The sequence below is a fragment of the Papio anubis genome, chromosome 10, assembly GCF_008728515.1.
Source record: "Papio anubis isolate 15944 chromosome 10, Panubis1.0, whole genome shotgun sequence".
Taxonomy (NCBI): Eukaryota; Metazoa; Chordata; class Mammalia; order Primates; family Cercopithecidae; genus Papio; species Papio anubis.
The window spans coordinates 93,644,092-93,665,096 of NC_044985.1; the positions used below are offsets into that span (position 1 = coordinate 93,644,092).

A 21,005-nucleotide genomic window follows, 5' to 3' on the forward strand; every position below is an offset into this window, starting at 1 on the left:
GGCTCTGTGGCCATGTGACCCTCCGAGCCAGGTGCAGGATATAATGTCCTGTTGTGCTGTTTGCTGAGACCATTGGAAAAGTGCAGTATTAGGGTGGGAGTGACCCAATTTTCCAGGTGTCGTGTCACAGCTTCCCTTGGCTAGGAAAGGGAATTGTCTGACCACTTGAGCTTCCCGGGTGAGGCGATGCCTCGCCCTGCTTCGGCTCATGGTCAGTGGGCTGCACCCACTGTTTGGCACCCACTGTCCCACATGCCCCAGTGAGATGAACCCGGTACCTCAGTTGGAGATGCAGAAATCACCCATCTTCTGCGTTGCTCACGCTGGGAGTTGTAGACTGGAGCTGTTGCTGTTTGACCATCTTGGAACCGCCTGTATGTGCTGCATTTTCTTTATTCATTCACCTGTTGATCGATACTTGGGTTGAATCTATGTCCTGGCTATTGCGAATGGTGCTGCAATGGACATGAGAGTGCAGATTTTAAAAATGAATATACAGCAAAAGAAACTATCATCAGAATGACCAGACAACCTACCGAACGGGAGAAAATTTTTGCAATCTATCCATATGACAAAAGTCTAATATCCAGAATCTACAAGGAACTTAAACAAATTTACAAGAAAAAAAAAAACATTAAAAAGTGGGCAAAGGACATGAATGGACTCTTCTCAAAAGAAAACATTTAGGCCAGGTGCAGTGGCTCATGCCTATAATCCCAGCACTTTGGGAGGTCAAGGTAGGCAGATCATGAGGTCAGGAGATTGAGACCATCCTGGCTAACATGGTGAAACCCTGTCTCTACTAAAAAATACAAAAAATTAGCAGGGCATGGTGGCAGGCATGTGTGGTCCTAGCTACTTGGGAGGCTGAAGCAGCAGAATGGTGCGAATCCAGGAGGCGGAGCTTGCAGTGAGCTGAGATCGCTCCACTGCACTCCAGCCTGGGTGACACGGTGAGACTCTGTCTCAAAAAACAAAACAAAACAAAACAAAAAAATAAAACATTTATGTGGCCAACAAACATATGAAAAAAAACTCAACATCACTGATCATCAGAGAAATAGAAATCAAAACTACAATGAGATACCATCTCACGCCAGTCAAAATGGTGATTATTAAAAAGTCAAGAAACAACAGATGCTGGTGAGGCTGCAGAGAAATAGGAATGCTTTTACGTTGTTGGTGGGAATGCAAATTAGTTCAACTATTGTGGAAGACAGTGTGGTGATTCCTTAAAGACCTAGAATCAGAAATACCATTTGACCCTGCAATCCCATTACTGCGTATATACCCAAAGGACTATATGTCATTCTACTATAAAAACACATGCACACGTATGTTTATTGCAGCACTATTTACAATAGCAAAGATATGGAATCAACCCAAATGCCCATCAATAATAGACTGGATAAAGAAAATGTGGTACATATATAACATAGAATACTATGCAGCCATAAAAAGGAATGAGATCATGTCTTTTGCAGGGACTTGAATGGAGCTGGAAGCCATTTTCCTCAGCAAACTAATGCAGGAACAGAAAACCAAACACCACATGTTCTCACTCATAAGTGGGAGCTGAACAATGAGAACATATGTACACATGGACTCGTGGGAACAACACATACTGGGGCCTGTCAGCAGGGTTAGCAGGGCAGGGGAAGGGAGAGCATCAGGACAAATAGCTAATGCATGCTGGACTTAGTACCTAGGTGATGAGTTGATAGGTGTAGCAAACCACCATGGCACAAGTTTACCTATGTAACAAACCTGTACATCCTGGGCATGTACCCCAGAACTTATAAAATAAAATAAAATAAAATAAAATAAAATAAAACAAAATGAATATGTATCATAAATAGATAGAATTTAAAGGAAAAAATCTAAAAGTCACATATCCATGACACAAATAAAACATTTCCAGTTTCTGTGTTCCCTTACCTAATCACACACCCTTACCTCTGAGAAGCTGCTCTTCTTCTGAACTTTATTTTAATATCTTTCTTGTGCTTTACTTATTTTATCACATTGGTATGTGTCTTTAGAGAACATATTATTTTGTTTTGTTTTGCTTTGTTTTGTCTGGTTTTGAAATTAATTTATAGGAAGTCATGCTATCCGTTTTCTTATTTGTTTAACATTATGTTTGAGTTCCTCCTTGTCAATGCATTTAGTGTTAATATGTTAATGTTTACTCATGAATGGTATTCATTTGTTTGAACATACCACAATTTATATATCCACTCTATGTTAGGTGGACATTTTAATTTTTTCAAAATTCTGGCTAATTTTTTAGCAATATCTTTATAAATATTTTTGTGTATGGGTCTCGATTCATATATAGTTTCCTAAATAAACCTATGTGTAAAATTATTGACTCACACTTTTACTATATGATACCAAATTGTATTTCAAAGTAGTTGCAAAAATTCCAAATAAGTGCCAACGGTATAATGAAAACTCCTGTTTCTCTGTATTCTTGCCAACACTGTATTGCCCAATATTTTTATTTTTAACAATGTGGTGCTTTAAAGTAATAACCTGTAATCTATATTTTAACCTAAAGCTTGAGAAGTCTTGTCATCAGTTTATTTACCATTTCTGTTTCTGCTTTGGTAAAAGATTTCATTTGTGTCTTTTGTTCATTCTCTTATTGGAAGATTATTTATCTTTTATTGCTAATTTGTAAAAGATTATAGGTGATGTCAATTTTAATCTTTTTTCTCTTCTTTGCATTGCATCATCTGCCAGTGTTCAGCTTGTTTTCATCTTCAATTTTTTTCATATATTTTAATGAAGGGAAATTTTAATTTAATATAATTCATAAAAATTATCCTTCATGACTAGCACTTCTGTCTTGAAATTCCAAGGTAGCAAAGACATTCTTATATTTTTCTCTAAAAGTATTAAAGATTAACTTTCACAATTAAGCCTTTAATGAAAATGTTCTATGTGAATAGTATAAGATAGGAATTCATTTTCTTTATTTTCTTTCATTCCTGTGGAAAAATAACTATCCTAGCACAATATATTGACTAGTTAATGCATTCTTCTCAGATGTGCATTTCCATCTTAATCAAATGTCAAGTGTCCTTACAAACATGATGTAATTCTGGGATTTTTGTTTGTTTGTTTGTTCTTGTTTGTTTGTTTGTTTGTTTTTGAGATGGAGGCTTGCTCTGTTGCCCAGGCTTGAGTTCAGTGTCATGATCTCAGCTCACTGCTACCTCCACCTCCTGGGTTCAAGTAATTCTCCTGTCTCAGCCTCCCAAGTAGCTGGGACTGCAGGCACCCACCATCACGCCCAGCTAATTTTTGTATTTTTAGTAGAGACGGGGTTTCACCATCTTGGTCAGGCTGGTCTAGAACTCCTCCTGACCTTAGGTGATCCATCCACCTTGCCCCCCCAGAGTTCTGGGATTACAAGCATGAGGCATCGCACCTGGCCTGGGTTTTGTTTTGTTCCATTTCTATGTATCCTGAGTCAACCTACTCTGTATTAATGTTAGAACTTTAAACATCACTTAAAAACATCACTTAGGCTAGTCGTGGCTCTTCGTTCTTCCACATGAATTTTATAATTAGCTTATCAGAGTCCATGAAAAATCCTTTGATTTATTCTTGGAATTGCCTTGAGTCCACGGATATATTTAGAGATGATTGAAGTTCAGATCTGAAATGATTATTCAAAAGTTCTATTTCTTCCTGAGACAGTTTAAGTAATTTTAATTTTTTCAGTAGTTTATCAATTTAACCTATATTTTAAGGTTTGTTGGCATAAATTTAATTAGAATACATTCTTATTAGTTCTAATCCTTGCAGTATCTGTAGTTATCTATTTTTATTTCTAAAATTGTTTCCAGTTTTTTTAACAAGATGTACCAGTCATTTGTCTTTCATTATTCTTTTTTAGTCTTTCTATTGTATGTTTGTTCTCTAATTTATTGCTCTTATTTTTATTATTTTCTCTCATGCTTTGGGCTAATTGCATTATTCTTTGGTTAAGTTGATTACTTAGTTCATTGATATTCTTTTCTCTGTTGTAAACTAAGAGCTTAGCTATTAATTTTCCTCTAAGTACTACTTTAACTGCATACCATAAATTTTGATAAGCAGTATTTTTGTTTTAATTTACTTTTAAGTATTTTCTAATTTCTTTAATTATTATTTTTTGACTCATAGGTATCTAGATATGTGTGTGTTTTAATTTATAAAATCCAGGGTTTTGTTAGAAATCAATTTGTGTTATTAATTTCTAAGTTATTGATTCTTTAGAACTAATTTAGACTTCCTTTATGACCTAGAATATTATCAGTTTTTATAAATGTTCCATGTGTTGTCAAAAAGAATTTGTATTCTCCAGTTGTAGAACACAGTGATTGATATACATATGGTCAAACTTGTTAATTGGGTTATTTGAATCTATATCCTTATTGTTTTCTCACTGTTTCATCTGTCAATTACTGTTAGTTGTGTTGAAATCCCTCACAATGATGGCAAATGCATTCATTTACATTTACAGTGATGACATTTTTTGTTTTATTTATCTGGAAGCAAACAGATCTAGAAATATGACAAGTTTCTAATGATTTGAACCTTTTATTATCATCAAGTGGCATGCTGATTTTTAGTAATACTTTCTACCTTAAGATATGTTTTTCTACAATGGTAATATAGCTACAACAATTTCATTAGGTTAGTATTGGCTGGGCATGTCTTTTTGTCAATCCTTTACTTCCAACTTTTCTGTTTGTTACTTAGGTGTATGTCTTATTAAAAGGAAGTATTTGGGCTCGGCATCGTGGCTCACACCTGTAAGCACAGCACTTTGGGAGGCCAAGGTGGGCAGATCACTTGAGATCAGGAGTTCAAGACAAGCCTGGCCAACATGGCGAAACCCCGTCTCTACTAAAACTACAAAAATTAGCCATGTGTGGTGGCACATGCCTGTAATCCCAGCTTCTTGGGAGGCAGAGGCACAAGAATAGTTGAACCCAGGAAACAGAGGTCGCAGTGAGCCCAGATCACACAACTGCACTCCAATCTGGGCCACAGAATGAAACCCTGTTTCCAAAAAAGAAAGAAAGAAAGTTTATATTGAATTTTGTTCACCATTTAAACAATTTTTTTTCTAGAAAATTTAGTCTATTTGTACAGATTGTGATTCCTGATACATTTAGATTCACTTCTGTCATTTTTGCTTATTTATTGTACTTTTTGTTATTTCATTGTGTGTGTGTGTGTGTTTGTTTCAATTTCATGCCTTCTTTTAGATTGTGTTAGGGTTTATTTCTCTTGCTTTGGTATAGTTTCACATTTTAAAAGTTATTTTCCTTTACTAGTTTGTAGATTATTATATTCCTTTTGCGTTTATAGAAATCACATACATATTTAACTAAAAGTCTAAAATCAACAAATTTCTTTTTTAAATTTTTTTCTTAAAAAAAGGGATACATGTGCAGAACATACAGGTGTGTTACATAGGTGTATGTGTGCCATGGTGGTTTGCTGCACCTATTGGCTCATCCTCTAAGTTTCCTCCCCTCACCCCCCATCCCCCAACAGGCTCTGGTGTGTGCTGCTTACCTCTCTGTGCCCATGTGTCTTCATTGTTCAACTCCCACTTATAAGTGAGAACATGCAATGTTTGATTATCTGTTCCTGTGTTAGTTTGCTGAGGATGATGGCTTCCAGCTTCATCCATATACCTGCAAAGTACATTATCTCATTTTTTATGGCTACATACTATTCCGTAGTGTATATGTACCACATTTTCTTTATCCAATCTATCAGTGATGGGCATTTGGGTTGGTTCCATGTCTTTGCTATTGTAAATAGTGCTGCAATAAATATACATGTGCATGTGTCTTTATAGTAGAATGATTTATATTCCTTTGGGTATATACCCAGTAATGTGAATCCTGGGTCAAATGACATTTCTGGTTCTAGATCCTTGAGGAATCGCCATACTGTCTTCCACAATGGTTGAACTAATTTACATTCCCATCAATAGTGTAAAAGTGTTCCTATTTCTCCACAGCCTTGCCAGCATCTATTGTTTTCTGACTTTTTAATAATCTCCACTCTGACCAGCATGAGATGGTATCTCATTGTGGTTTTGATTTGCATTTCTCTGATGATCAGTGATGTTGAGCTTTATTTCATGTTTGTTGCCTGTACAGTGTCTCCTTTTGAGAAGTGTTCATATCCTTTTCTCACTTTTTGATGGGGTTGTTTTTTTTCCTGTAAATTTGTTTAAGTTCCTTGTAAATTCTGGAAATTAGACCTTTGTCAACTGAGTAGATTGCAAAAGTTTTCTCCCATTCTGTAGGTGGCTTGTTCACTCTCATGATAGTTTCTTTTGCTGTGCAGAAGCTCTTTAGTTAAATTAGATCCCATTTGTTGATTTTTGCTTTCGTTGCAATTGCTTTTGGCATTTTTGTCATGAAGTATTTTTTTGTCATGAAGCCTGTGTCCTGAATGGTATTGCCTAGGTTTTCTTCTAGAGTTTTTATGGTTTGGGGTTTTACATTTAAGTCTTTAATCCATCTTGAGTTAATTTTTGTGTAAGGTGTAAGGAAGGGGTCCAGTTTCAGTTTTCTGCATATGGCTAGCCAGTTTTCCCAGCACCATTTACTGAATAGGAAATCCTTTACCTATTGCTTGTTTTCAGCAGGTTTGTCGAAGATTATATGGTTGTAGATGTGTGTTGTTATTTCCGAGGTCTCTGTTCTGCTCCATTGGTCTATAAGTCTGTTTTCGTACCAGTACCATGCTGTTTTGGTTATTGTAGCTTTGTAGTTTGAAGTCAGTCAGCCTTGTAGTTTGAAGTCAGGTAGCATGATGCCTCCAGTTTTGTTCTTTTTGCTTAGGATTGTCTTGGCTGTATGGGGTCTCCTTTGATTCCATATAAAATTTAGAATAGTTTTTTCTAATTCTGTGAAGAATGTCAATGGTCATTTGATGGGAATAGCACTGAATCTATAAATCATTTTGGTCAGTATGGCCATTTTCACGACATTGATTCTTCCTGTCCATGAGGATAGACTGTTTTTCCATTTGTTTGTGTCCTTTCTTACTTCCTTGAGCAGTGGTTTGTAGTTCTCCTTGAAGAGGTTCTTCACATCCCTTGTTAGCTGTATTCCTAGGTATTTTATTCTCTTTGTAACGATTGTGAATGGGAGTTCATTCATGATTTGGCTCTTTGCTTGTCTATCATTGCTGTAAAGGAATGTTTGTGATTTTTGCACATTGATTTTCTATCCTGAGACTTAACTGGAATAGCTTGTCAGTTTAAGGAGTTTTGGTGCTGAGTTGATGGTGTTTTCTATATATAAAATCATGTTGTCAAACAAAGACAAGTTGACTTCCTCTTTTCCTATTTTAATACCCCTTATTTCTTTATTTGCCTGATTGCCCTGGCCAGAACTTCTGTGTTGGCCAGGAGTGGTGAGAGAGGGCATCCCTGTCTTGTACTGGTTTTCAAAGGGAATGCTTCCAGCTTTTGCCCATTAAATATGACGTTGGCTGTGGGTTTGTCATCGATAGCTCTTATTATTTTGAGATATGTTCCATCAATACCTCGTTTATTGAGAGTTTCTAACATAAAGGGATGATGAATTTTATCAAAGGCCTTTTCTGCACCTATTGAGATAATCATGTGGTTTTGGTCTTTGGTTCTGCTTATGTGATGGATTACATTTATTGATTTGTGTATGTTTAACCAGCCTTGCAACCCAGGGATGAAGCAGACTTGATCGTGATGGATAAGTTTTTTGATGTGCTGCTCGATTTGGTTTGCTAGTATTTTATTGAGGATTTTCGCACTGATGTTCATCAGGCACATTCTTTTTATATTGTCTCTTCCAGGTTTTGGTATCAGGATGATTCTGGCTTTATAAAATGAGTTAGGGAGAAGTCCCTCCTTCTCAGTTTTTTGGAATAGTTTCAGAAGAGATGGTACCAGCTCCTCTTTGTATTTCTGGTAGAATTCAGCTGTGAATCCAACTGGTCCTGGGCTTTTTTTGGTTGGTAGGCTATTAATACTGCCGCAATTTCAGAACTTGTTATCATTCTATACAGGGATTCAACTTCTTCCTGGTTTAGTCTTGGGAGGGCGTGTACATCCAGGAATGTATCTGTTTCTTCTAGATTTTCTAGTTTATTTGCATGGAGGGGTTTATAGTATTCTCTGATGGTAGTTTGTATTTCTGTAGGGTCAGTGGTGATATCCCCTTTATCATTTTTTATTGTGTCTATTTGATTCTTCTGTCTTCTTCTTCTTTATTAGTCTAGCCAGTGGTCTATTTTGCTTATTTTTTCAAAACACCAGCTCCTGGATTCATTGATTTTTTTGGAGCATTTTTCGTGTCTTTATCTCCTTCAATTCTTCTCTGTTCTTACTTATTTCTTGTCTTCTCCTAACTTTTGGATTAATTTCTTCTTGTCTCTCTAACTCTTTTAATTGTGATGTTAAAGTGTTGATTTGAGATCTTCCTAGCTTTCTGATGTAGGCATTTAGTGCTATAAATTTCCCTCTTAACACTGCTTTAGCTGTGTCCCAGAGATTCTGGTACATCATCTCTTTGTTCTTGTTGGTTTCAAAGAAACTCTTGCTGTGTGGTGCTGAGAAGAATGTATATTCTGTTAATTTGGGATGGAGAGTTCTGTAGATGTCTATTAGGTCTGCTTGGTCCAGACCTGAGTTCAAGTCCTGAATATCCTTGTTAATTTTCTGTCTCATTGATCTGTCTAATATTGACAGTGTTGTGTTAAAGTCTCCCACTATTATTGTTTGGGAGTCTAAGTCTCTTTGTAGATCTCTAAGAACTTGTTTTATGAATCAGACACCTGGAAACATTATCAATCTAAGAACATTTTTAAAAATTATTTTTGGGGGTTGGGGGGCATGGAATTAGCCCATTCCGGTTCACCAAACTTGTACGAGAATGTGGGATTTTGTTAAGCATTCTCATAAAATACTTTTTCCTTTTATTCCCCTCCTCTGTCCTACCCAGAGCCAAACCTTGTCAGGCAAACCAACTTCTTTGGGGCAGATTTTTTTCTTATTCATCCACTGCGGGTGGATCCTGGCTTTATGTCAGATGAGTATATGATCTGACCACCAACCCACTTGTGCCAATTTTTAACTTGTGGCCCATTGGAAACCCATCTGGTCTCTCTACAGTCAGCAGAAACCTTCAGGACAAATATTTCTATCTAGTTTATCCCTACTCCCACCTCCAGAATTGCACTTTCTTGTAATTTCTACTTTCCAGTTATCTTCAATCTCACTTTAGAAATAAAAGCAAAATAAAAATAGACATTTTTTGATATTTTACCCACCATTTCAGGTGTTCTAAATCAAATGAATTCTTCACTCTTAATTCATCATATTGTCAGAAACAGAAGTCCTCATTTGGTTTTTAAAATACCCAGAATATTAGCATGATCTGAGTAAGTGCTAAAATGACTAGCCTTCCAGACCTTGTGCTAACCTATAATGTTGATCTTCGGCCTACCCACAGCTACTGTAGAAATGGGCAGGGAAGGAGGCAGCCTGTTAGCTAGCGAGTCAGTTATTTATTGATCCAAGTCAGGCAGAGAATTCAATGCAAACTAAGTAATAAATACTGACTCAGAAGTATATGTCCCCTAGTAAAGAACTTTCCAATGCTTACTGAGACCCAAAATAACTGCTTATTCCCATTGGTTGTAGATAAACAGGTATCCTGCACCAGCAACAGCTTTATATTTTATTTTATAAGGCAATAAAAAAAATATGTAATTCCCTAGGGACCCACGTAAACTATTTAGTCTTTAAAAACAGTTTCTATCCAGTGTTATATGAGTTTTCAGGATCAGTCAAGGTTTCTTTGCACATCATAAGCTTAGATATAGTTCTCCAGGGAAAGGAATGTATTGCAATTATAAGCTTCAATTAACCATCATATCTTGGCAACAATATTTTTTAGGTCCCCAGGCAAAATAAAGCACAGCTGTCGAAATTAGTGTCTCAATTCTCTGCCTCACTTTCATAAAGGAAGTATTCAATATACATAATGATCTTATAAAATTCAAGGAAAAAAAAAGGCAAAGAAGTCGAGGAAAGTAGCCAGACTCCTGACGTTTTCTAGCTGTAGACTGTTAGAGACCCCCCATGCTGTGCATTGACATTCATTAACTTTTTGTAATTTCAACTGGACAAGCCTGTAACCCATGCAGAGAACACCTCATACAAGATTGAACTATATGAAATTGCTGATATGACTATTTCTGACCTTCAAATTTAGAAATTTCATAGGTTCAATCTAATATTTTGCCTTCTTAGTTAAAATCGATTCTTGCTTGTCTGGAAACTACAAAGTTATAATATAATGGAATAGAAGCCTCTCTGTGACATTATGGAGCATAAAAAGGGATCTGGGCAGACATGTTAATAAGAAAGAAGAAATTTAAATAGGCTTACTTTTCTTTTAGGACCACCAGCAAATTCTCTATGGTATCCCAATGGTGTCAAATTTTGTTTAGATGTTCACCTGTAACTGTGCCTCTGATACTCTGTGGTTCTTTTCAGCTATGCAGCATTCTTCCGATTCATTTTTCTCCATTTGTGCTGTTTTTCTCTGTGATGTGAATCCATCCCTATCCATTATGTCATGCCTCCATCTTTTGCTGCTTCTTCAGATTGCACTGAGCCATAAGAGGTAAGCTCCATCAAAAGAGGGAAAATTGACTTTCCTTTATGCTCAGGAGGAATCCTTTGTCCAAGGTATTCCATAACCCTGCCCCTGAAATCAATACTTTCTAAACTACATTTTAAAAGGAACTGAATGAAAACGATTCCACATAGCCACACTCACACCAGAATTCCTTGAATGCTGTTGCACACACATTGCAAACTCAGCAAACTTAATTAGCTGCTGCTGACTAATGATCTTGGACATCAGTACCCTTGGCTTTGAACCTTAGCATCACCCTCAATTTTCAGTATAGTAATATATATACTAAAATACCCCATAAATTAGTATTATTTACTGCCATCTTGAATATAGAATTTCTAAGACTGACATCATCCACTAGGCTAATAATGATTATAATAAAAAGGCAATATTTGAATGACTCTATGTCATCTTCCTTAGTGCAAACAGTGACATTTCCAAACATTAATGGATTTGGCTATTTACATGCATAAAATTCATCAGACAATAACCAACCTCCCCCTTAATATTTTACCATATAGTTAATGAGAATTATTTTTATATTGATATCAATTTCATTTCCAAACTTGGATTCGAATTTCCCACAGCCTGTAACTCATAATATCTCAGTTTTATCATGAGAAGTTTTTGAGAGCAGGAGAAATGAAGTTGGTTTAGATTCAAAAATGCCTTGGGCTTCTTAAGCAGCTAAAATAATTTTTAAGTAATATTTTTTAAGAATTATTTTATCTAAAGTAGGCAAACTAATCTATATAGGAAGCCTCACATATCACTATTTAGATTGTTCATTCATCTATTGTTAATCCTCTCAGTTGCCATCTAACACTTAGAGGCAATAAAATGATCCTCTACCCCATACATGTGGTCCACGTTAAGTTTCACCCTTGTTAATCCTGAAGGAGCCAGGGTTCACAATATAATGCTATTTCAGCAGTGTTACTTATGTCTTCCTGTCATTAAGCTTTGAATCCACATTGCTTTATATTGGGAATGTGTCATATTGTGACAGGCTAAGAATAAATTTGCATCACTTGCCTGACCTCTAAACTGACATTCTGTTTTAGAGACAAATGTTCCAACCTTTTCCAGACACAGATTTGCATATCTGAACTGTTTAGTGAAATGAATACTTAATACAAGAAAGAATATAGATATTTAGTCTATATGGTATGGCACTGCAATACTATTGGAAATGCAGAAGGTCATCTGACTCCTTGCAATCTCAAGTTTTTCTATCCCTGTGACCTGCTTCCTAGTCTTGATCCCATGCAGTTGATGAGATAGACTCTCATCATTAGTATCCAGCTTTTGTTAAGGATAAATTCTCACCATTAGTGTTCATCTTGCATTCTGTCTTTCACATAGGTTAATTTTTCATGTTGTGGTAATACATAATATTCTTTGTAAAATTAAGTACCTACATAAATATATTTTCATTGTAATTTTTGATGGCTGCATTTAAGACATATACAATGAAGAAAGGCTTAAGGAACTAACTTACTTGAATCATCCAGTGTGTTTGGGATACTTTGGTACCCAAAAATGTAAAGTAACCAGCTCTGCCTGACCAGGGAAGGGATTTAAGAAGGCTTCTCAGAGGAGGTAACTAACTGAATCCTGAATCTTAAAAATGGGAATTTTCTGGGTAGAAAAGGAGTTTCAAGGCTCTGCAAGCCATGAGACAACATATGGAATGGTAGAAGATGTCATATCTGGGAGACAGCAACTAAGTTGAATAATTGGATCATAAAGCACTTGGGATGGGCATAGAAAAGGAGATGACCCAAATCACAAAGCTTGGATATCTTTGTTTTATGGTTGAGTATGGAGCCTGTAATAGATCTCAAATGGGGAAATGATATGTTTATATATTTATGTTTTAGAAAACAATAATACATGGAACTAATGTCCCACTTTAAATATTAATAGTTAATTTCTACTTGCACTCTAGAAATTATCTTTTACTAAGATTTATGGGAGTATAAATTAAAACAATGTAAATGCCAAAGAGAAACTGGCATAGGACTGGCATCAGTGAGACTTGGGTTGAATCCTGTGTTCCTATATTCACCCCTTTCATGCTATATGATAGTGAAAAATTATACCTCATTTTAAAAAATCTTAAATGAGGGACATTATTTATAGATCACAGGGATGTTATATATTATAATTCTAAAAGTTAACTGACATGTAATTGACACTCTATATTAGCCTCTATTTTAACTTTATGGATTGATACATTGCTTACAATGGTTATTAAAAATTATTTCAGTTTGAAAATCTGTGGTTACTGAGTAACCCTAAAACGATAAATAATATTGTGATATATTTTTTAAAAAACTGACACAAGTCAAAATACACATGAATAAATAGTTGATACATATTTTCTTATGATCTATTGACCTTCTATGGAAAACTTCTCATTACTTCTTTCCTTAACTTTAAAAAAAAAAACTTTCAAAGATTTCAGTAGAGTATTTGATTCTTACCAGATTCTGGATATCAACTAAAAGATGTTTCTTCTTTTTTCCTTTTTTTTTCCAAGCACATCGTGACAAGACAAGGTGGAGTGATATTTTTCTGAAAAAATGCTGTATCATTTATCAATTAATCTCCTCTTTATCAAATATTTTCAATGAAAACCATGCCTATTTAAGTATAATCCAGTCAGTTATTTATGACAAAAGAAAAAAAAAAAAGACTAACTCAACAAGATTGAGCTTCCTTTTCTTTTTTGTTTTTTGAGATGGAGCCTCACTCTGTCTACCAGGCTGGAGTGCAGTGGCATGATCTTGGCTAACCGCAACTTCCACCTCCCGGGTTCAAGCCTCAGCCTCCTGAGTAGCTGGGACTACAGGTGCACTCCACCACGCCTGGCTAATTTTTTGTATTTTTAGTAGAGATGAGGTTTCATCATGTTGGCCAGGCTGGTCTTGAACTCCCTTTTTTTAATAGCCAAAATGTGCAGAAGCAATTTTACCTCTTTGGAACATATGGATGATTATAGACAAAAGACTATTGCTGGTACAAAATTACTTCTGATGCTCTTGGTTAAAATAAGACTAATTCTAGAAATGGAATATTTGTTTGCTTCATGTAAAATTTTAGGGTTCAAAAAAAGATTCATATTTAAGACCTCACTAAAAGCTCTTTCACTCTACACTCAAATCGCTGCCACCCTTAAATATACAAAGTTGGAGACATGTAATTACTTGAGATTCTTGAGAAGAAGGAGAAAGCAACACAGAAACCTACTTAAAATGTCTAATTCTTCAAGATCCACATTTTCTTTGGGGATTTTACTTTCCAGATTTCTCACTACTGTCTTGGCTGTACAGACACAACCCTAGGAAATATGGTCAAACTAAATCAAAACATGAAGAGGAAAATAAACTAAAAGTACACAGTCATTCCCTTTAAAACCAATTTAAAGTTATTGTTCATTAATCCCACATTATTCTTTCCTGAACAACTCTACTCAGGAAGCACCTGTGGTGGCCAGAGCAGCCTTGTTCCTGGAATGTGCTCGTTTTGTTCACCGCTGCAATCGTGGCAACTGGCCAGAGTGGATGAAAGGGCACCATGTGAACATCACCAAGAAAGGCCTTTCCCGGGGACGCTCTCCCATTGTGGGCAACAAGCGAAACCAGAAGCTGCAGTGGAATGCGGCCAAGCTCTTCTACCAATGGGGAGACGTGAGCTTTCGGTTTTCTTCTATAACAATTAGGATGCTTGAGTGAAGTGGAGTCATTTTTTGATTGATTGTGTTGGTTTTGAAGACAATTTGTTGAGTGTTTGATATGTACCAGGTACTGAAGGGAACCCTTTGGGGGAAAAATAAACAACTCATTTAATCGTCCCAATAAATCTATGAGGTCAGAAATTACTCTCTCTGTTTCACAGTTAAGAAAACTGAAGTTTATACAGGTCAAGCGACCTACCAAAGTTTGCATATATATTAATAGTAAGTAGAGGAACCAATATTCCATCTCCCAGATTAGATTTCAACGCCTTGCTTCTAACTGCTGTATTCATCAAGAATTGTCTTTTTGATAGTTGTTGTTATAATTGTAAAATACACCCTTATTTTGGATTCTATTCTAATTTATGTTTTGTAGGACATGATTTTTTCTAATTTCTTAATGAAATTTTCTCTTTTGTTGATGTGCCTCCTTTAAGTTGCCTGAAAGCCTTTGGAAATTGCACACACACATACACACATATGTATGTATGCATATGAGTAAGTGAATAAATTTAAAAGTGAATGAATGAAACTTCTTTAGGAATTCTAACAAAATGGACCCTTAAAATAACTCCAACTTCTTTACCATAGAAGGAAAAAAGGTGAAGAATAAAAAGAAATTCAAGAGGACCAAGTTGTTTCTGTTAATTTTAGACAGAGCTGAACATAAACACACATAAAGAGGTTCCATATATTCCTCTTTTCTTAAAGATTACTTGGAATAACTATTATAATTTCTGTTAATAATTCAGCTGAATGTGTCTACCAGTGTGCTTACCAACTAAGGGTATTCTTCCTCCAGTTTTACCCACATCTTTTTTGTGAAGTGCCTGAGTTATTCAAAAGGCATGAATTGTATTCAGTATATGTGCAGTCTTTCTACAAGTGTATCAGTCTTTACTTCATTTGCTGTTCTTTGGATTTTCTTATAAAGACATCCTGTTTAATTTTCTATATAAAGACATCCTGTTTAAAAGGATACATGAGTGTGTGTGTGTGTATATGTGTGTGTGTGTGTATTTATATGTACATATGATACGATGGAGTAGAACACTTTATTAATGCTAATGTCGATGATCAAGACTTAGCACTGCCCTTTTCAGGCTTCTATTGCACATTATATATATGAGAAGACACAGTTTCTCCTATGTAATATCTGTTTTTGTAAATAATTGAGCTAAGTTATTATGTGATTCCATTGTACTTATCCTGCATTTAATTATATTTGGTTTTAACAACACAAGAGTTTATACAAGTCAAGCAGTGTCAATGAAATGCATATCATGAGATACATAGAGACACCAATAATCTCTTTAATGTGGAGAGATGTTTCAGCCCCTCATTTATTACCTATCTCATTCAAGGAAGGTCTTATTGAAAGGCTTCTCTGAAACAACAGTCACAATTGATAATCCCATTGGCTTCCTTCAGGAGGGGAAAACCATGAAGTGCTGCGCATTTGAGAGTTTCAGGTTTATAGGGAGATTGTGACCGAGAGATTTCACAAACAGGTGTTTTCAGGAGAAGTGTCTTCTGACTTTCTTGCAGCATTTGACACTGCCAACTGCACATACCTTTGTCTTTTTGAAACCATTATGCTCCAGAGTTTCCTTGCATCTCTGTGCCTAATTCTCTGTGTCCTTTCCTAGTCCTCTGTCTCCTCCCTCCTCATAAACAGATATTCTCCAGGATTTCTCTTAATTTCTTCCTATATAACTTACTTTAGGGTTACATTTATTTTTATATTTCCAACTATAACCCGTAAGTACAGACTTCCCTAACCATAGCAATTTTCAGATCCCAGGCCCACATTGCCAGCTGCACTTTGGAAACATTCAGTTAATATACTAGAACTCAATCTTCCAAAATAAAACCCTTCTCCTCAAGTAAACACATTGCCACCTACAACCCTTCTGAGCTTTCTATTCTTATTGACACCACCGTCATCTGAGATGCCAACCTTTGAGCATATCCCCATCTCCTCCCCTATTGATCCCACCTCTTCCGTGTCACTGAAGCCCCTTAGGTCAGATTCCATGACTTCTCATCTGGATGATTAAACTTTTTCCTATTTGGTCTTCTCCTCACAGTCTCCTCTCATTTAATGCATCCTACACAATCTCAGTGAAAAGTTCTTCCTATAGCCCAGCCCACCCAAGATATGACATTCATTCTGATCTCCCAGCCTCCAGACTTGCCGCCTCTAATTCATTCTCCAAACTGCTCACAGAGTGATTAGGCTACAATGCAAATTACAGTGTGTTTCTGATTCACTTAAAATGCTTTCAGTGGCCCTCCTTTTCCCTCAGAATAAAACCCAAACTGCTTAGCCTGGCATCACTGCCCTCTCCATGACCTTCACTCAAACCATTCCAAGATTATGGGTGATGAACTCAAATGAGTCAATGTACCCAAAGAATATGTATTTAAATACTTTCCTCCTACTATATGTTCAATAATAATAGGTTCTGACATGAATTTTTGAAAGCAGAGTCCATACTTGTCTCAGCATTCCTGGGCAGCTAGTACAATGTCCCTGGAATGAGAGATCAGGTTACTTCCCCCACTCAGAAACTACCTTTCATCCTTCTCAAGAATGTAAAATGAAGTTCAACTTCAAGAACTGTAGGATCTGATCCAAATCTACCTTTTCAGCCTTCCTGTACATTATTTCCTCCTTCAAAATTGAACTTCAATTCAGTGGCCCCTCTGGCAGTCTCTGAGCACATGGTGCATTTCCATGAACATAAATCTTTCAGGACCGTCTCCTCGAATGTCTACTCTCCCCATTCTCCATCAGTCAAAACACCAATTTATCAAAGTCTACAAACTTTGAGACCTTCTGTGAGATTTTCTGTGGTTCTCTGAACTAAATTTTATCTTTATTTCTTTATTTTTTTTATTTCAATGACTTTTGGGGTACAAGCAGTTTTGACCACATAGATGGATTAATTTTACAGCGGTGAATTCTGATATTTTAATGCATCCATCACCCGAGTAGTGCATGTTGTACCCAAAATGTAGTTTTCCAGTCCCACAGCTCCGCGACCCTCTCCCTCTCTGAAATGAATTTATTCTATCTTATGAGCTAATAAAGTGTTTCCAGTCTCTTTAGCCACTTAATTAGTTGTTTTGTTATGTTATTACATCCCTCAATAGACTGTAAGCTCATTGAGAGAAAGAAAGAAAGAACACAGGCATAGATAGTCAGACATCCTATGTTTGAATCCTGCTGAGCGACCTTGGGCAAACCTCCCAGCCCTTCTAGCCTTCCTATTTGCCAAATAGGAATCTTTCTTATGTGGGCTTATAATTTACCAGGGCACATTAAACAAAGGTACTAATGTACTCTAACAACTTACTCAACTTTATGTTGTATTTAATACCTAACAAATTACCTCACTTAATAAATATTTGATGAATGAAGGAAGAGACGAAAAAACATAGCCCTGAGGCATTATTCTAGCTTTGGATGAGAAATAGAGATATAAATTATTATTTAGACATACAGTATTATACCAGACAAGTTCATTTTTTGAGCAGCCCTTTAAGCTTTATAAACTGTGGATTTAATTTAAGTTGCTTAGTTACAACATCCTGGAATGGTCAATGTAGACATTTTTCCCCTTTGAGTCTCACTATTTAGTTTGTTGGCTCCATTCCAGACTCATAATTGCATGTCTCCTCCTTAACAGAGGATCTCCAAAATAGCAGCACCAGGATAAGGCATTTTGGTGTGGTGGTGGTTTTGTTTTTACAATTTGTTTTGTTTGCTTAAAACTTACCCAGTTAGCAGCTAAAATTTTAGAATCCCACATACTGCTTTCTATACTGCTTTCTCCTTGGTATGGTTTTTGCTTCCTGGTTTTTAGCTCCTCACTTAATTCCAGAGTTAAGGGAGACTTTTTGTTTCCAGATATCTACAACATTCAAAAATGTCTTTTCATTTAAAGAGTTATGAGCATAATCTTCACTTAGAGAGCTTGAGCATGTTTGTTTTCAGTAGTAAGTGTATTTTCTTACTTGCTGAGAATTTAGTAACTTTTCTAAATATTTGCAAAGTATGATACAGAAAGAAAGAAGAAAGTTCGCTGGAATTTTGCTCTTACTTAAACAGAGAGTGTCCAAACTGTCAAACCCCAAGTTCAGTGATCTGTTTAACTTTTTCTCTCTCACTCCTGAGCCTGTGTCTCTTCCACTGTTGCATGCAGTGTATAATTGGAAATAAAATAAATTAGATAGAAATAGTTTTTTTTGTCTCTTCTTGTGGAAAATTCCTTTGATAAACCAGACAGTAGTGCCTGATGATTCAATAACAGATAGCAAGAATGTTAGTTCTAAGAATACCATGTAAAAACCAATCTTGTCCATGTGCTGAGTTATTAAGAGTCATATTTCTAATGTTGTTGGGCAGTCTACCAAAAGAAAACTTAGCATTTCTTACTAATTCATAGAGTATTATGGAAAGAGGAACAAAGTCTATAAAAGAAGCCAATAAGTACATATATAATGACATATAGAAAAAAAAATCAGCAACAGAATTCTGGCCAACTTCTAAACTCATTAGCGTGACAGTGACATTCTCATTAAAAATAGCATAATCAGAAGCACTCTGAGGAACTGTGCCTTCTGATGTTTTACTGCAACAAAATCCTCCATTAAAAGCAACTGTGTACTCCCTTTTATCATATCTATAAAATAAATAACCTTTGAGTAAATGGAAATATTTTCAGAAAAACTTTTGTACAAATATACAAAGGTGTCATCCTAGTTTTTACAAATCTTTAGACTGGATGACCTTGGGGATAGTCATTTCTTCCATTTCTGGTTTCCATACTGGCAAATATGGTGGAAACAACACTGTAGCATACAGAAGAGGCTTATGCTGGACATAATTCTCATTAATTGGTTGCTTATGTCTGCTGTAATGTGAGAGCCTATTTTAGAGTTTGACTTAGTTTGTGCCATTTCATTGTTTTCCTTCCCATTGTAGGCAATTGGCGTCCGATTGAATGAGCTGTGCCATGGGGAAAGTGAGAGCCCAGCCAACCTTCTGGGTCTCATTTACGATGAGGAGACCAAGAGGAGACTTAGAAAGGAGGATGAGGAGGAAGACTTTTTAGATGACAGTAAGGAGACTCCCTTTACTACAAGAACCCCTGCTTGTAAGAACCTCTGCTTTAGGAGCACTTAATACTTCTCTTTTCTCCTTCATATTCTTACCACCTGCCCATGTCTTCCCACTGCGCCTTATCCCCTTTTCCCTGTGCATGGTGTAAAGCATGTGCATAAAGCCACACAGAGACAAGGCAAGAGCCAGAAAGAGAAGACAGACAGGGGCAAGGAGGTGCAGGCAAGATGGAACATTTATTACTTTTTCATCTTTGACTCTTGCTGTTATACAAATATTGGTATTTGACTTCTCTGAGAAAACATCTCTGAGAGACTACAGTTGCAGAAAATTTACTGTTCTAGAAGAGAATTTTTCAGGTTTTGTGTTTCTTTTGTGGTTTTTTTGTGTTTTTTTGTTGTTGTTGTTGCTCCAGGAAACAAAATCAGACGAAATAAAATTGAATATGAAATATTTTCCAAATCAGTAAAATACTGAAAATTTTAAACAGAGTATATTATAGTATTTAACATGACACACTGAAATATTAAAATATTCAGAGGTTGCTAGAACTATGAATGTCTGCTGTACTGTACCTATTTATTAAATTTGGAACTGAATCTCTTCATAGAAAAGTAGAGACAAAAGGATTCCTATTATATCCTTCTTCAACATCATTTTGTGTATACATGTGTTCTATACCATACAAGCTTTTGTGTATATGTACCACTGCCTTTTATGGAATATAAAATTCCAGTTATAGTTATGGAATTAGTATCTTTATATGGTGAACGTATTGAGATCTCTTCCTTCTGACCTTCCTCTGTGGTTTGAAATTCAAGTTCCCTGACTACATGTTAAGAGTTGTCCTTCATTAGGTGATTCAGACCTACTGCATCATTGCAGTCATGAAATGTAAAAGAATGGATGGAGTGTAACATTAGGCAGGACTGAATAATAATCAAAGAAAACTCTTATGATCTTCCCTTCCACGTTCCTTCCAAAGTGTTTTTTTTTTTTGCATTTTTTAATCATGTTTCCCCTTCTAAGACCTTATCAAATCAGAGCAAATCTTCTTGACATAGCCATTGACAAAACACCAAATTGTTATGTCAGTCTTTCAGCCTAATAATGAAGGTTGGCCCCAAAAATACCTACAATAGCCTAAACTATCTTAGAATGATGTTTATCCAGCAATCACAGAACCTAGGGAAGGCCCACCATAAGACCCATCTAGCCAGAGGGCATTCTAAACCACCCTGGAACTTCCAGGGGGCCCTTCAGAACAGAGAGAAGCTGAAGCAACATTAAATGCATGCATCCTTATAGGCCAAAACAACTTGAATCCCCATTAGACTGCGTAAGTGTCGTTTACCAGTATGTTATGCCTAGAATATTAGCTTTTTGTTGAGACTAGGTAGAACTCAATCCTTGT

The 21,005-nt window shown here is 36.1% G+C and overlaps 1 protein-coding gene across 15 annotated transcripts in view; it reads left to right on the forward strand.

Annotated features, from left to right (window-relative positions):
- UNC80 (unc-80 homolog, NALCN channel complex subunit) overlaps positions 1 to 21,005 on the forward strand; it is a 228,096-nt gene that overhangs the window by 92,026 nt on the left and 115,065 nt on the right. For 10 of the 15 annotated variants that reach the window (XM_021923939.2, XM_021923926.2, XM_021923934.2 and 7 more), the window contains exons 23-24: positions 14,201 to 14,413; positions 19,454 to 19,625. In XM_021923939.2, coding sequence (XP_021779631.2) covers positions 14,201 to 14,413; positions 19,454 to 19,625 — 385 coding nt within the window. The remainder of the gene's footprint in view (positions 1 to 14,200; positions 14,414 to 19,453; positions 19,626 to 21,005) is intronic. The other 5 variants (XM_031651893.1, XM_021923937.2, XM_003907896.5 and 2 more) reach the window with 1 other exon arrangement.